Genomic DNA, 16,418 nt, shown 5'->3' with positions numbered 1-16,418 from the left:
TCTGGGGCTCATGTGGCAACAATGAGTTGGTAGCAGATGGACTGGCTGTCTGCATCTGCTGTGTGCAGACCAGGGGCTTTGTACTCCTCTCTCCTGGGGAAGACCGAGCTTTTCTTCTTGCCAGTGGATTCCTGTCTGTTGGAGCGACTAGGAAAAACATCTGTGGCATGCAAAGGGTGAGGGCGAGGGGAGGAAAAGAAAGGGAGAGAAATTGAGAGCAGGGAAAACACTATAATAAAGACTTAAAAAAGATTGTCAAACACCAGTAGTCTTTCACGTTTCATCTTGTTCCCTATTCTTTTTTCTTTTTATTATTTACAGTAGTAGAGAAAACGTGTTTCTACACGATCAGTTTATGATAATTCATTCAGTCGTAGCCATCTTTACAGCACAGGAAACTTAAAAACTCGTTTAATTGTTTTTAATTAAATCATAAAAATGTATTATCATGATCTATCATTTGTTTATATCCGCAATTTCTCGAGGATTATTAGGTGTTGAGTTGCTGAAAATACAGACAGTTTATGGAAATTTTGAAAATAATTTATTTGGGCATTTTGACATAGTAAAAAAAGTAACAGGAGGTCAATCCTGTTCTGAACCACCAGGGTAGATTCCTGAGCATTTTTTTTTCTGATGACCCCCCCATACCTTCCCTATACCCCCCCCCCCTCACACATTTGTACACACACACACACCATTTCTTTGCCAACTCTCAATCCTCTCTGCCCCCTCACTCCTCAACCCCACCATCAAGCTCCCCATGACCGCCCACCCTCGTCCCTCCATCCCCCTCCTCTCCCCATCCCACTGATCAAGCGGCTGGTTTTTGTGTACTATTGGTCCTCTGGCGTCAAAACAATCCAGCGGGGGCTGCCTGACTTGTTTTAATTAGGTGGCAGCGCTGAAACGGCAACTGTCTCTGAGACCCGACCAGGCAGAGGTGCTCTCTCTCTCTCTCCCTCTCTATCTCTATCTCTCTCTCTCTCTCACCGCTCACTACTGTAAATATTTCTCTGCTGATGTCTTTGACAGTGAGCGTCAGCTAGTTTTTCTACTTTTTTTTTTTGGGTCCGATTTCTTTTCATTCACTTTTGTTGCTCTTTATTGCTCGTGGCAATTCTCCTTCTCACTTCTTTTTTTTTTTTTTGATACACGCCAATGCTTCCCTCCCTCTGAGATTTATTTTTGTTCCAATGCTTCTTTATGGCTCAAGTGGATTTTGCACTCGTTTTTTAAAAGGTAGGTCATTCCATCCATACCTCTCTCTCCCTCTCTCTCTCTCTCCCTCTCTTCTTCTTTTTCTTTTCTTTCTTTCCTTCCTTCCATCGCACTCATGAACATTTTCTGCCTCACTGATTGGATGTTGTACTTGTGTTTTTGTGGCGGTGCTTTGTGATCGAGCGTCACTGGGAAACTGTGTGGAGGCGATGCCGTCGGTGCGGAGTCTCCTCCGCTGCTTCTCAGCGCTCGACTGATCCCGTTCAGACTCACGCATTCTCACTCATTTAAGTCTCACTCAACCAGACAGGCGCTCATTTTTTTTTTTTAAATATTTTTTAAAATATTTTTTATTTTTTTATTTTTTAACCTAAAACAAAGCCATGCGCACGTACCTCAGGTGGGAACGCACTCCTCGCAGCGGCACACTCCAGCTCTACCTCCGCTTCTGCCTCAGTCTCCGGTTCCTCTTTCGAGCAAAGAGCCAGTCCAGCAGGTCGCGTCTAAGTGAGTGTGTATGCATACGTGTGTGTGTGTGTGCACATGGTAGAGCGAGAGAGAGAGAGAAAGAGAGAGAGAGAGTGAGGGAAACTGGAGAAAGGTTGTGTGTGTGTGTGTAGAGAAGCAGATGTGTAATTAGAGCGAGAGCAGCGCCGGCTGCAGCTGGTAGACACGCAGGCAAGGTGCAAGGGGAAGAGGTGGCGAGCATCCTGTGTGGAGGAGTCACGGTGCTTCCCTTGTGAAGATCCCCTCGCACTCTCTCTCACATACTCCACACACACACACACACACACACACTTGGACCCACCCACATACACACGCTCACTCACCCTACATGCCAAACACACAATCAGAAAACCCAAACAGATTTAAAAAAAAAAATAAAAAAAATAAAAAAATTAAAGACTTTATACATACTTTTTAATGTTAAAAAAAAAAATTAAAAAAAATTAATGACTTTATAGACACTTTTAATAGTAACTAAATTTGAAATCTTAAAATCTAGTTTTAATATTGATTTTTTTTTTTTTTAGTAATTGTGATATATTTTATCTGTAGCCGGGGTAATTCATGATGAGGGGTAATTAATAAACAAGTTACCCGTCTCTTTTATAAATGTTCTCTCCGTACACCACACTCTCCCCGTTTTCTTTCTTCTTCTCTTTCTCTTTTCTCACTCTCTCACACACACACATCACCTCTCACTCCCTCTGCTGTCCCTTCTCCCACTTTTTTTTTTTTTTTTTTTTTTTTTTTTCCTTTCTCTCCCCCAACTCAAGCCTCTACTACCGGGCCTGCACGTCTGACCCACACAGGGGGCCCCCGGGTCGGTAATTGCCCTGGTGACAACTGGAAATGATAGAATAATTGTCAGGAGAGGCGTCTGGGCTTTCTTTTTTTTTTTTTCTTTTTTTTTTTTTAATGGGGCGAAGGGTGATTTAAGTATGCATGAATGGCACAGTTGTGGTGGTGAAGCGGCGAAGGAGAGAGGGGAAGGAGAGAGGGAGCGGAGGGGGAGAGCCGGGGCGGGGGCTGGATGGTGGGCGGTGGAGGGGGGGAGTGCAGGGGGGGAGCTGGCTTGTTTATGATGCCATCCCCCATAAACACGGCTGAAGTGATGACACAGATAGTGTTGCCTCTCTACGCAGTGACACCAGTCGACACACAGCCGTTGCTGCTAGACTCCCTCAGCAGTGGCAGGGGCAAGCACTCTGCTCTCCGGTCAAGCGCTCTGGCACTCCTCACTTCCAGGTAAAAAAAGAAAAAAAACAAAATGAAAAAAAAAACAAGACAGACTCTCACCATCCATCCATCCATCCATCCATCCATCCATGTGTCCGTCCGTCTCTCCATCCGTCATCCATCAGTGCTGTCATTCACAGTCGACTCAGTGCTTTGGACTGTGTTTAATGGTTGTGTTTTATTGCCGGGCTGCGTCTGCTGCTGCTGTTTTCCTGTCGGTCGTCCCCACTGTGTAACTGTTCAGTCTTGGTCTGTGGACTCTGTTAATCTGCTGCTTAATTAGTACTGATGAATTGCTAAGTGTGTGTGTGTGGGTATATATATGTGTGTGTGAGAGAGAGAGAGAAAGAGAGAGAGAGTCAAGCTGTGTGTGTGTCTGTGTGTGTGCACGTGTGTGCACATACGCTGTGTGTCTGCATGAGTGAAAGCACGTGTGTGTGTGTATGTGTGTGTGAAGTCTCCAGGTTGTTTTCTTGCTTTGGTTGAAGTTGATTCCTATTTCTGGCCGTTTTTTTAATTGTGCTTCACTTTTTATTTTTAAATCAATTCATTGAGGATTTTTTAAAAATTAATTGTTACGTTAGAATGAGAGGGCAAAGTTGATGTTTAAGTTTTTATATATATCTATATACGCTGATGACATGATGTCATATATTAATGAGTTGCAAATATGTGTGTTTTTGTTTTGTTTTTTTTAAAAGTGCCAAGCAGTCACTTGAAGTTTTGTCGTATTTGTTCTTTCTCTTCTCGGGTGAGAGAAAAAAAAAATGACACAGATGTTGAGCTTGAAGATGAGAGCGGTCACGAGACTAATAATCGGTAAAGCACTAATTATCTTTATCAAAGGCGAGCGAGATCATTTGTTTACTTAAATATTGATGAGGGCGAGCGAGGCGTGGTATTGGACCGTTGTGGGCATATTATTAACATTTCATAGGGCTTTGTGCAGGACTGCGAAAGGGACTCCTCTTCATAATTTAATACCCTAATGCATAATGAGCTATGTGATTAGTTCACATTCAGAATTGGCCAAACTCCATTTTGAAGGCAGATAATTTACATTGTTCTCCAGAGCCTGGAATGTAATAGGTTCTTTAGCACAATAAAATTAAATGCTACACATTTAATATTTAAGATTACAAATCCCCCGGCACTTTTTGGCGTCTTTGTATCTTCTTCTGTTTTATTTATTTATTTATTTTTGTGTTTCAATGAAAGGAGGTAGAAAATTAATTTTTGATTTTTTTTTTTAAATTCTCTCTCATTTTTTTTTTAAATTTTCTCTCTTTGATAAAAACACGTTTACCCACATGTTTTATTTAGAACGAAAACCGGCCAATTAACACCGTTCATTAACACGGACGCGTTATTTGTTTTGAAAGTTTAACCAATCACTTTGTTATGCTAATTGTGATGTAATTTAATTTGAGCTCCCATAATGATGATGCCGCTATTATCCACATAAATGATGCAGTTAAGCAGCACGGCCTCATTTGCATGTGCTTGAAGGGGGAGAGAGGCTGAAAGGAGCCAAACTCCCGTATCACTCTGGTTTAATTTTCCACCTCTGTTCACTCCTACCCTATGGCTCCTCCTGGGCTGTCGCTCACTGTTGATGATCAAAACTCTTTCTTTTTTTTTTAAGAGCTTTGTTTATCAGCATATGCAGGTGAAATTATTTTTTTTGTTTATTGCAAGACAAAAAATGTGCATATTGTTGTATTGTCTTGGCTCCATTTTTAATGCTTCGTCAAGTTGCTTTATTTGTGCTTTTTTATAATAAGAGAGTGGATTGGTTTTTTAATTATTTTTTCTTCTTTGATCCTTAAATTGTTTTGGGTTCAATAGCAGATGGGAAATACACACTGTAAGGCAGTCTGTGTTTTTTTTCTTTTTCTTTTTTTTTTTCTGTCAGTTTCATTTCTCAGTCAGATAAAGAACTGAATCCTCCTGAGCCTGAAGTCCCCAGCCGGGCATGTAAAAGTGTGACTAAGCCGGAGTGTAAAAAAAAAAAGTCTCCATTGTCTATTTTTCTGTCGAGGGTTTTTATATATATATATATATTTATTTGTAATTTTCCTCAGAAAAGATTATCCTTTTCCCTCTGACCCTCCCACCCTCCTGTTATGCTCCTAATTGGTTACATAAATCTTGTCTGGTATGAATGAGGAATGTTGCGATGTTGTCAACTGCAATCTTCACCCTTATTTACCAATTCATTAAGATCTATCGATGCAGGACTGCTGAGGGGGAATGACAACATAAATCAGAGCTGCAGACATAATGGCCCTAATCAAGCAGAAATAACTGGAAATGTCACAATGAGCTATGTCTCTGTGGCTCCTGCCGGCCGCGGCTGCCTCCCCGCGCCTGTCCGCCGGTTCTGTCCTGCTGTGGCGGGAGCGGCGGAGTCAGGACAGCAGCCTGTCAGTAGTTCCTTTTTTGGGTTTTGTCCTCGACTCGACAAGAAGCGTTAAAAATGTCTCCGTTTTCATCTTTTGACCCCACCTCCTCCTCCTCCTCTTCTTCTTCATCTTCATCTTCTTCATCTTCTTCTTGTTATTGTTCTGCTGGCTTTTATTACAGATCCAGGTCCGTGTTAAAGCTGCTCTGTCCTAAATGTACAACAACATGAAAAAAACTTCCTCACACGAGGTCTATAAATACCATCAGGTCGGAAGTACCCGGCTTTGAGCTCCGCACCTCCTCTGCACTCGGTAAAGATGATTGGATGAGACAATGAAGCCTTCCCTCTTTATAGGTCAATTAGCCCTGATTAGGTGGGCCGAGTTAATTAATAGAATTGGCAAATATGCAAATGAGAGTCGACTGATGGGCTTTCGTCACTTGTCTTTTCCCCCCGCTCGTGCACGTGGCGCCGTCTCCTGCAGCAGCAGAGGGAGCAGCCGTATGGGGAAAATGTAAATGATATGTGATGAGCTCTAATGCTGGGGGTAAAAAGAGTGACTTTTTTTTAACCCTCTCTGTGAGGTGCGTGCTGATCCACAATGGTACTGTAAAAAAAAAATCACATTTTACTACTGTACAGCAGTGCGTTTCATTTAATCAAATTAAATCCCTTAGCTTAGTGTTTTCCTTTTTTTTGTAACGTACTGTATAAGCATTGTACGACAATTTTTTTTTTTTGCTTTTTGCTATTGTCGCATTCAAAGCCGAATTCTTATAAAAGAGGAGTCGTATTAACGCCGTATCATGCGCGCTGTTCACAAATGACTCTTGTATTTGATTTGAAGGAGACATTGTGTGCGTGGTGAAATTGAACAGGCACTTTGCACACTTTCCTATGGTTTTCTTTGTCATCTGTCTTTTTCCTGAACTCCATCAACACTTAGTCTGGCTTCACACACACACACACACCGTTCAGGGACGCTGTGGCAAATAGTCCGTCTTTTTATCTTATTCTGTGTCATCTCCTCATAGTAAATAGAAGGGAATTAAGTTTGGAACATTCTCGACTTCTCGACTGTGTTCTATCGCAGAACCACAATTTATTGTCGACTGGAATGAAGAGTTGAAATGTGACTTGAGGTTTTGTCAGCGCAGGAGCTCATTGGACAGGAGATAACCACATTTGATTCCGTCGCTTTGAATAGTGTTAATCCTGAGAAAGGGGGAAAAAAAAGTCAAAGTCCATTATTCACGTTCATTTCTTTTCATTTGTGCCCCCCCACCCCCCTTCCTCCTCCTCCTCCTCCGCCCCCCCGACTCCTGATTTTGTAAATATGATTTTCCCTCAACCGCTTCTCTTCCAAAGCCATTCTCATTCAACGCTGCAGCACTTTTGAAATTCCTATATCTGAGAGCAGAGACCATTACCATACACAGGTTTTTTATAGAAAGCAGTCATTAATGCTCCTTTATGGTGTCTCCTTAGTGCCAAAAAGGAAGCTTTTAATTTTGAAGAGCGACAGCCTGACTTACCTTATTTAATCCAATAGACTGGGGGTTTTTGTCGAACACATGTTTCCAAGTGGTTTCTTTTTTCTTTTCTTTTTTTTTATCTGCGACACACACACAAAAAAGAAAAAAATCACTGCTTAAGTCTGAGGGCTGCAATAAACTGCTTGTTGACCCCCCCCAGCCCCCCCACTCCTCTTCATGCTGTAGCAAACTTACAACACACTCAACCACAAACACATGATCATTGTTTGGGGGTCGTACGTTCGCGGTCTTTCTCTGATGAAGTCATTTCAAACTTTGCTCCCTTCTTCAGTGGGAGTTGAATCCGTCACTGAATTGTAACGGGGCTGCACATAAGTGGCATTTTGATTTATTAAGCAATATGAAGTATTGAGTATGTGGGGGCCCCCGTGCTTAGTCACTTCTTTATTTTCTATGCATGGAAACGTATGGCAATGATGAATTAATTTCACTCAAGCACAGAATCTGTGATTATTTTAAATGGTAGCCATATCTGGACTTGATCAGAGCGCCGTGAGTAGGCAGCAGACTGCTAAATGTAATTTTAATTTTTTTTTTTTTTTATATAAATTTTGATCCAACCCCAACCACTAAAATTCCTCCGTGCCACCTGGAGTGTGCACTGATAATAAAGTGGAACATCTGGGATCACAGATTTTACCGGTCACTTTTCTTTCCATAATCATATTGTCTTGAAAAAAAAAACAAAACATGTTTTGCGACTCATGCATAATTGATGGTGTAATGTGTTTAGATAGACAAAGCTCAGAGCGACCTCGCACTGTAAATGGATCGTCAGGAGCTTCTGAAGGGAACCGGTATCATGCTTGTTGTCTGTTAACAACAGTGTGAGTGTGAGTGTGAGTGTGGGAGAGAACATGTGTACACGTGTGTTAAATTCCCCAGTGTTTCCCCAGCAGACAGTTTTGGAGCACGGCAGACAGCTGTGTATTCCCACTAGATGGATGACCAGTGTCATAGTGTGTGTTTACTGCACATGATAGAGCGGGAGACAGGCCAGGTAATGAGGCTACATTTAGGGCTTTTAGAGCTCGCAAACAAAGATGGAGAGCTGCTCCTAAAAAACTTAATGATAGGTGTGTGTGTGTATGAGAGAGAGAGAGAGAGAGAGAGGGAGAACGAGGGAGAGTTTGTGTACCAGACGACGAAGGGCTGGCTTTCTTTCTCACACCTTTGTTGAATCAATTCTCGGATGATGGAAGAGAATGTCGTCCCCCAATCTTCAGGGCCAAATGTGTTGTCAAGACAGAGATTTGCCTAGTGTAAGATTCAAGTGTAAATATTTGCCCGTGCCGGAGAGAAAAAGCGACCAGGGGCCATGGTTGCGCGAGGAATGAGACAAAATCTGGGCTAGGTCTGAAGGCTGGCAAATAAAGCGTCTGTCTTTCTCTCTTTACTTTATTAGGGGAGTATCTTTCATCATAGCCAGCCTCCGCGTCGGCGTAGGACGGCCGCAGCTTTGTCTGCGTCTCTCGCTGTCTTCCCACCTCTTCACAACCCTAAACCCTCAGCGGCGGCAGCAGCAGCAGATAGTATCACTATCATCCTCCTCCTTTTCCAGAGCTATACGTCTGGAGATTTAGCAGCGTGTTACGAGGGCAGCGACAGCCTCCCTCTCCGTCTCCGAGGACGGTAATAAGTAGTCTGGGTTCTCCTTCATTGGAAGATTATGGTTTAAGGGAAACGGCATCAAACGGTGGGTGTGTTGAAATGCAGGACACCGGCAAATTATGGAATGTCAAACACACACACGTGTGGGCAAGCTGGCAGCCCTCACTCAGGCGGCATTGAACGCTGCCACCAGCGCCGACGAAGGCACACACACACACACACACATTAGAGCGCGGGCCTGGCTGGGTGTTTTAGCTGCAGGTGGCTTGGCTCCTCGCGACCTCGTCGGTTCAAGACGGGCTCGGTGGAGGTCGGGGCTGGTACACCTCAGGGAGCGAGCACAGGGTGTGATGAACTTGTGGTCTAGGCACACACACAAACACACACACACACACACACACACACACAACCAAATGTAGATTTACACACTTTTGCATACAGTCACACCCTCAGGAATATTGTCACTATCTGTCTCTCTTGATTATTGAGTTTCTTATTGAGTGTGTGTGTGTGTGTGTGTGTGTGTGTGAGCCTCTTTGTGCTTGTGACAGGTCCATCACCACCACCCCCCCCACCTCCCCACCCCCTCCAACACTTCACACACAGATCCACAGCTCAGTAGTGCCGTGCTCATCACCGCAGCCCGACTGTGTTTCTAATTGACATTCTAATTGGCAGATTTGAATGCCGCCTTTAGACGGCTAATTAATTTATCTCACCGCCGTCATTAAGGTTAAAGCACCATCTGATCTCCGCAAACACTTACTCGCATACATCTGCATTATCATTACGTCGCGGTCGAGCGTAGCGTGCACGATGCGAAGACTTTGTTTGTTTGTAGAAGAGGGCAGAAGATTTTAATGGATAAAAGTGCAATGTTTTTTCAGACCTGGATGGTTAAAAAAAAACAAAATTTAAAAAAAAATATTTATATATTTTTCTTACTTTTATCAGATTTGTTTTTTTAAATATACTCTACACAAAAGTTAATTTTGTGAATTTTGTCATTTACGTTACATCTCAGAATCCACATAAATATATATATATGTATTATATATGCATATATATGTATATGTAATATTGTGTATAGAATTAAGTAAAGAATGAAATAAAAAATTTAATCTCCATTATAATGTTCATAAAATGCTAGTAAAAGCAATCAGACAGTCTTTCTCTGAATATTTTAAACACTGGCCATGTAAAATTTATGCCTAATTTGAATACTTATTAGCCGGCTGATCTCCACTGCAGCCTTGAGTTTCTTATGCTGAGATTCATCACTGGATTGGATGTCACATTGACGTACCTCCCCCCCACCACCACCACCACCTTCTTCCCTCCCACACTTTCTCTCTCTCTCTCTCTCCACCTCCTGTGTTTGTCTCTTTCTCTCTTCCAACCTCACCTCTTCTTCTCTCTCTCTCTCCTCCTCCTCCTCCTCGTCTGCCTTTTTTTTCTGCGTCGCTCTCCATCAGCAGTGAGTGGCGTGGTGTTAAACAGGGGCCTGTTTGTTCACAACCATGCCTTGTCCTGGCCTCTTCCCTATTTACTTGTGTCCCGGGCAGCTGTCGCCCTGCTCTGTGTAACTGCTCAGCCCTGTTTGTTCTCGCTGGCTGGATCCTGTTTAGCCTGGCTGTAGACATCCTTAAAGGCCTCTGCCGTATCTGCCCCTTGTCAAACACACACACACACACGTACACACACATCGCAGGATCTGGACACACTTCTATTAAAACTGGCCAAACAATACAGGGGCAATAACCGTGTCCACAAATGTGCGCTCACATACACACACACAGAGTCGTCATCGTCATCTGTCCCTCTCTTTTGTTGCGTGTGTTATTACCTTATTGCTCTGGCGAACGAAGGGACGAAGCTCCTTCAAGTATTTGTACTGCAAGTAGTAAAAAATTGCAGGGGCCGAGTAGAAATGGAAACAGGAAGAAGTACTGATCGTGACAGGACTTTTATTATTATTATTTTTATTTTTTATGTTTTTATAGATCTCATCAGTTTCTGCGATTTATTTATTAATATCAAAATAATTATTTTTACAATGGAGAATCTGGAAACAACAGGACATGTTTCCGAGTTGCCGCATTTGTGTGTGTGTGTGTGTGTGTGTGTTGGACTTAATTTATTTATCGAGGAAGTGTCGACTGATGCTGCTTTGGGCTCATCTCTGCCCCAGTGAAAATACAGAGCATTAAATCCAGGGGAGAAAGAAAAATGATAAAACATTTATTACTGGAGAGAGAGAGGAGGTAATATGCATAATTTATGCTGTTTTTAGCACAATCATTAGTGATACTCTTGATAGATTTTTTTTTTTCCCCCATTCTTTCTTAAACATTGATTTCATGTCTGATAAATACCATGAACCTATTCCAGGATATATTTTACTGAATTTGAAACAAATTTTAAATATGAAAAAAAAAACAGCATTTTGAGATGATGGTTGTTTTTCAAAATCCACCAGAAAATTAAAGAGGATTGAACTTGAAAAAAGGAAACAGTCATTTTGCAGGTCTCTTTCACAGAAGCCTGTGAGGCAGATTTTATTATTTAGTAACAGCAACGATGACGAGCCTATTTCAGTGTTCATTCTACGCTGGGAAATTTGGCACCTCCCTTTTCCTCCTCCCAGCCCATCACCAAATTTTAATTTTGCATGATTAGCTCTGCGTCATTAGGCAACTTCATTCAGTTACGTCAGACTATTTAGGGGCAGTTTTTTTTTCCCTTCTGCTCTGCCTGTGGTGTCTTAATGTCTGAGAGAGTATCCTCAGTCACATACTTTGGTTAAATGGTTTTTTTATTATTATTATTTATACATTTCCAAGACATTACAAGTTCAAGGCTTTGATTAATAATTAGAAAATCCACAATTTTTGTAAATAATATAATTTGAAATATATATATATAAAATATATATATATTTGTATATATGTATTTAGGAACTCCTCCCATTTTGAACAGCACCAGGATGTGCATCTCTTTGTATTGCTTCATTTACACAATGAATGCATAATTGCTCCTCCTGCATCCCCCCTCGTCCCCCTTCTTTCTCTTTCAACCCCCCTCTCTCTCTTCTTTAAATGCTTTAATTTGCAGAGGGGGAGACCGAGGGCTTGATAATGGAAGCGTAACAAAAAAAAAAGAGGGAGAGAAAAAGAAATAGGAGGGAAGAAAAAGGGGGGAATTGTAAGAAGGAGAGCCCTAACTGGTGCCTCTTAATCACTTCTAGGTTTTAAATCATGATGATGCAGGAGTCGGCCACAGAGACAATAAGCAACAGTTCAATGAGTCAAAATGGAATGAGCACCCTAAGCAGCAGCCAATTAGAGGCTGGCAGTAGAGATGGGAGATCAAGCGCTGGTGACACGAGCAGCGAAGTAAGCACAGTCGAGCTGCTGCATCTGCAACAACAGCAGGTAAGTTGTGTTTCTCCCCCGTCTCGTCTCTCTCTCTCTCTGCCTCACTCTCACTCTCTCTCATGCTCTCACACTCAGCTCCCCCTCCTCTCTCACTCTCTCTCTCTATCTCCCGCTCTGTTCTGCCCTGCTCTCTCTTCAGGCAGCTCTGGAGTTTGTTTTTTTTTTCTGCCAAACCAGTAGTAGCTCTGAAATTTGTTTTTTTGGGAGTATTTTTTTGTTTGTTTGTGGATTTGAATCGTGTGTAAACAACCTTGTTTAGACAGTTTTACCGGCTGTTTGTGTTTGTGCCTGCAGTGTGAGAGAAGTATTTACAATATTCAAGTGACAGTTTCAGTTGTTTACCGTGTTTTTCTTGGGTATTTTGGCGTATTGTTGCAGTTGCTTAAGTGAAAGAGTAAAGAGTTAAGGATGTGTCTGTGTGTGTGTGTGTGTGTGTGTGAGAGAGAGAGAGGCTGAGTGAAGCAGGGAAAATGTGTGTGTGTGTGCGTCAGAGCATACTGTATGTTTGAGTTGTGTATGCATGTGTATTATTTTTTTTTGTCTGTCATAGCAGTGTTGTATCCACCAGAGGGCCTCCTAATTCGCCATTGGTTGAAGTCTCAGACACATGCAGAGACGTTACCCTCAACTCACACAGCACAGGAGAAATGTCAGGGCATGCACTTTATATATATATGTATATATATTTAGATATATATTTTATTTTATTTTTAGGTGAAATACACTGAATTCGCTACATTTGCGTTGCTTTTATTTAAGCAACATGGATTAAAAATATTCTTTTTCCCTATTGTCAAAAACAGAAGTGTCTGACAGAAGAGATTCTGGTCTCCTCTGTCAGACTAAGTTAAGGTTGAACAAAATACTGTCGGGTGTGTGTGTATGTGTGTGTGTGTGTGGGGGGGGGGGGGGGTGTCGTGGGGGTAGCTGAGGGCAGGAGCTGTGAAAAGTCAGCCACCAGCAGAGCAAAAGGAGTCGAGTGTCTCTCGTGTCTTTTCGCTGTGAATGATGGCTTTGACAGTTCGCCAAAAGAGCAGTGGTAGACGGGGTCAAAGGGTCAGAGTGCTCCGGGGTGGACGAGGGACAATGGTACCAGGTTCATCATGAAGAGTGAAGCCCTTCAGGGCCGGACAGGGGATTTTTCATGCACGCGCATACACTTGTGTTCTTCTGCTGCCCATGTGTTCATGGTAGCAGCTAAAGCCCCCCCCCCCATGAGGTCAGGTTGGTCGGGTTAACACAATAGGCGCCGATGTGTTGATGTTTTCTGGTGTGTGTCTTTGTGTGTGTGTGGGGGGGGGGACGACATCCCCCCCCGTCTTCTGGTCTTTTCTGTTCACGTCTGAATGTGTTAAAAAGAGCTGGAAAACATCTTCAAACATGTTCTATTGTGGTCTAGAGTTGAAACAGTAGTGTTTGATGGCTGCTTCAGCAGTCAGTAAGTCATGAAGAGTGACAAAGTATCGGATAAAAGAATGGAAACTGTGTTATTGTGGGGAAAAGCCAGTGTCTAGTTAGATCCCTGAGACGGACACGTGGCTACGAGAGGAGAAGTCCACCGTGGTGGGTGAAGTGAGGGTGTGGGTGGGTGAGGTACGTGTGGAGGAGGGAGGGGGAGAAGGATGGGTGACAGTATGCACCGTGTAAAAGGGGCCGGTCCAAAGCCTTTTCCGTACCCAAAGACAGACACATTGAAACGAGCAGTCCAGCTAACAGGTCTCTGGAGGCTTTTTAAAACAGGGGCCCGACGCTGTTAACTTCACACGCACTTCCTGTGGCGTGCGCACACGGGCATCTCTTTGCAAAATGAGCGTGGCCCAAGTAGGATTTTTTTTTTTTTTTAACAGTTCATCTGTCAGCACCATGAAGAAGTGCTGTTATTCACATGCTACAGTTTTTTTTTTTTTTTGAGGAAGGTGATTGGGATGTTGACAGGTCTGTGTAGGTGAATGGCACTCTGTGTGTGTGTGTGTGTGTGTGTGTGTGAATGATGGATATTATGTGGTCCTATATGCATGTGTCCATCCGTGCTTGGATTTTTTTTTTTTTCTTTCCCTGTCTCTCTTTTTGCACCTGTGTGCCATAATAAATTCCAGCCCATGTCTGCTCTTAGTGCATTTTGAAGGAAGGCTGTTGGGTTTAATTTCCCAGCCACATTTGGAATGACATTGAGTGGTCCAGTGGGTATAGAAGCTGCAGTCTCTCATCACGCTGCTGGGGGGATGATTAATAATAAGCACTGATGAATTCTCCACTGTCCCTGTGGGTTGTGCCATTACCTAGCAGCTCCAAAATACCACCTGCAGCTATAATTAGAAAAGCAGCATCTTAAGGTCTCGTTGCCTCAGATTCGGCCACAGGCTTGTGGGACACAGATCAAGTCCGAGGAGCACAAGAGCAATTATTTCTATATTCAAATCATGATCAGGGAGATGTCGACTCAAAATAAATGATGCACTCATTTTAACTTTTATCCCAAGTAGTATTTTCATATGTTGTAATTTTTGTGTGTGTGTGAGACCCACACACTCCATTATCCATGCATCTAAAGTCCACAGCCATCGTGTCACAATTGAATTTCCAGCCTCTAATTTCTGTTCGGGGTTTCACCACCCCGGCTCCCAAGGTTGTCTAAATAGACCTAATTTGATTTGAGATCACAGATTAGATACTCACTGTATCTGATTGCAATTTGCCAGCTACAGATATGTATCAGAGCAAATGATGAATGTTACACAACCCTAATTACTATGCTAAATGGTAACTATAAAAGCAGCCTTGTTAAAGAAAAAAAAAGAAAAAGAAAGAAGAGAGCAGCCTTGTTAAAGAAAAAAAAAGAAAGAGAGAAGGGGTTAGCCAGAAATATGCTAAGGTTTTATTCCCAATCATTTTATCATCAGCCCTAGAAGGTTTTTTTTTTTATGTTAATATCGTCTGCTGGTGTGTATGTGTGTGTACGCGGGGCGAGGGGGCGCCATTGATCTTTTGGATCCATACCATAATGTCCATAATGAGGCTGTTAGTTGATTACAGTGGTCTGTAGACTTAATCCTGCCGGGGTTATCGGTGGGATTGATGAGCCAATTCTCGGGACCACTGCCCCTCTAAATGGGCTCACCGCTGTAGGAAGTGTATCGATGTTCAGCACCAGACTAAGGTTCTTGTGAGTGTGTTTCTTCTGGCTTTGTGTTCATTTAAAAAAAAAAAAAAAAAACGTTTAACCGGTGTCGAAAGTTTCATCTGACCCTGGGTTCTTTTGGCTCCAAAACCCAGAGTTATCTGCACGTGTGTGTGTGTGTGTGTGTGTGTGTGTGTGTGTAGCAGAGGTTGACATGTTGGTAAACCATGCTGGGTGTGCATTTTACTGTTTTCCTGAGGCACATGATACAGCAAAATGCAAACTACCCGGGCCCATTTAAATGACTGAGGCAGTTTGACAGGAATTACAATGAATGCGCCGAGGTGCCATCTTTCTTCTAGGCTACCCCTGTCGCTACACGAGAGCTAGGCAGTGGTCCAACTTGAGAGTGACAGCAATTAACCTGCCTTCTGAGCTGTTTAGCTGGAGGAAACAGAGGGGATGAGAAATCTGACAGCCGGTGATGGGTAATATTTAGGCTTTAGGGGCAAATGAAATTTTCCCCAAAATGAAAGTCATTAGGGAGAAAGTTACCACAGACCAATGACAATATGTGTGTGTGTGTGTGTGTGCACTTACGTTGTAGACTCACCTCTCCCTTATTACAACGCAAGTTTGTCGTTAAGTCTGTCTGTAAATAATCTGATGTGCCGCGTTCATCCATCTCCTCCCACAAACAAGCCTCCAGCATATTCCTCCCCGTGCCCTTCACCTGCATCTGTCTTTCTGTTACACGCGCTCACACAAAAGATGCAAATCTAGGCTTTGCCCTTGAGCATAATTTAAAGGCCTAATCACCCAGACTGTCCCTTTGGATAGAGAGCGGGAACGAGGGAGGGAGAGAGGTGGAGAGGGAGGGAGGGAGGGAGGGAGGACGCTCTCTCTCATTTGCACCCTTACACAAAGAAGCTCATTAGGTTTATCTTTCAGGCCTGAGATTGCCCCACTCAACTGTGTAAATAAGACACCAGCTCCGGCCCAATGCATCAATCACCTCTTAGGACAAGAGAAAGACCTGTCCTGAAATATGAACAATTCCATAAAGGAGCCCTTTTGTTAACCACCGTCGTCCCTGTAAAGGCTGGAGAAGTGGTGGAGGAGAAGCAGCACCTGTGAAATGATTTCTTCCACCCGGCTTTTCATTGAAACTATATTTCCGGCAGAGCTCCTTGTGTCTGACTTATTTACAATGAAGAGCCATTCTTCTTTTTATTTCCAGCCTGACATTGGACAGTCGCTCCCTACAGGGTAATACATACAGACCTGTGACATATAGGTCTGTAGTCCCCCCCCCCCACCCCCCT

At 43.0% G+C, this 16,418-nt stretch overlaps 1 protein-coding gene across 6 annotated transcripts in view; it reads left to right on the top strand.

The window, feature by feature from the left end:
* foxp2 (forkhead box P2) overlaps positions 1-16,418 on the top strand; it is a 107,380-nt gene that overhangs the window by 33,518 nt on the left and 57,444 nt on the right. For 4 of the 6 annotated variants that reach the window (XM_025057162.1, XM_025057163.1, XM_008315831.3 and 1 more), the window contains one exon: positions 11,786-11,972. The exons of 1 other annotated variant lie outside the window; for it this stretch is intronic. In XM_025057162.1, coding sequence (XP_024912930.1) covers positions 11,796-11,972 — 177 coding nt within the window. In that variant the 5' untranslated portion in view covers positions 11,786-11,795. Of the gene's footprint in view, positions 1-818; positions 1,243-11,785; positions 11,973-16,418 lie in introns of those variants that run through there. One more of the 6 variants, XM_025057165.1, reaches the window with a different exon arrangement.

This window comes from Cynoglossus semilaevis, chromosome 8, assembly GCF_000523025.1.
Source record: "Cynoglossus semilaevis isolate Cse_v1.0 chromosome 8, Cse_v1.0, whole genome shotgun sequence".
Taxonomy (NCBI): Eukaryota; Metazoa; Chordata; class Actinopteri; order Pleuronectiformes; family Cynoglossidae; genus Cynoglossus; species Cynoglossus semilaevis.
This window is presented reverse-complemented; position numbering and strand designations above follow the sequence as displayed.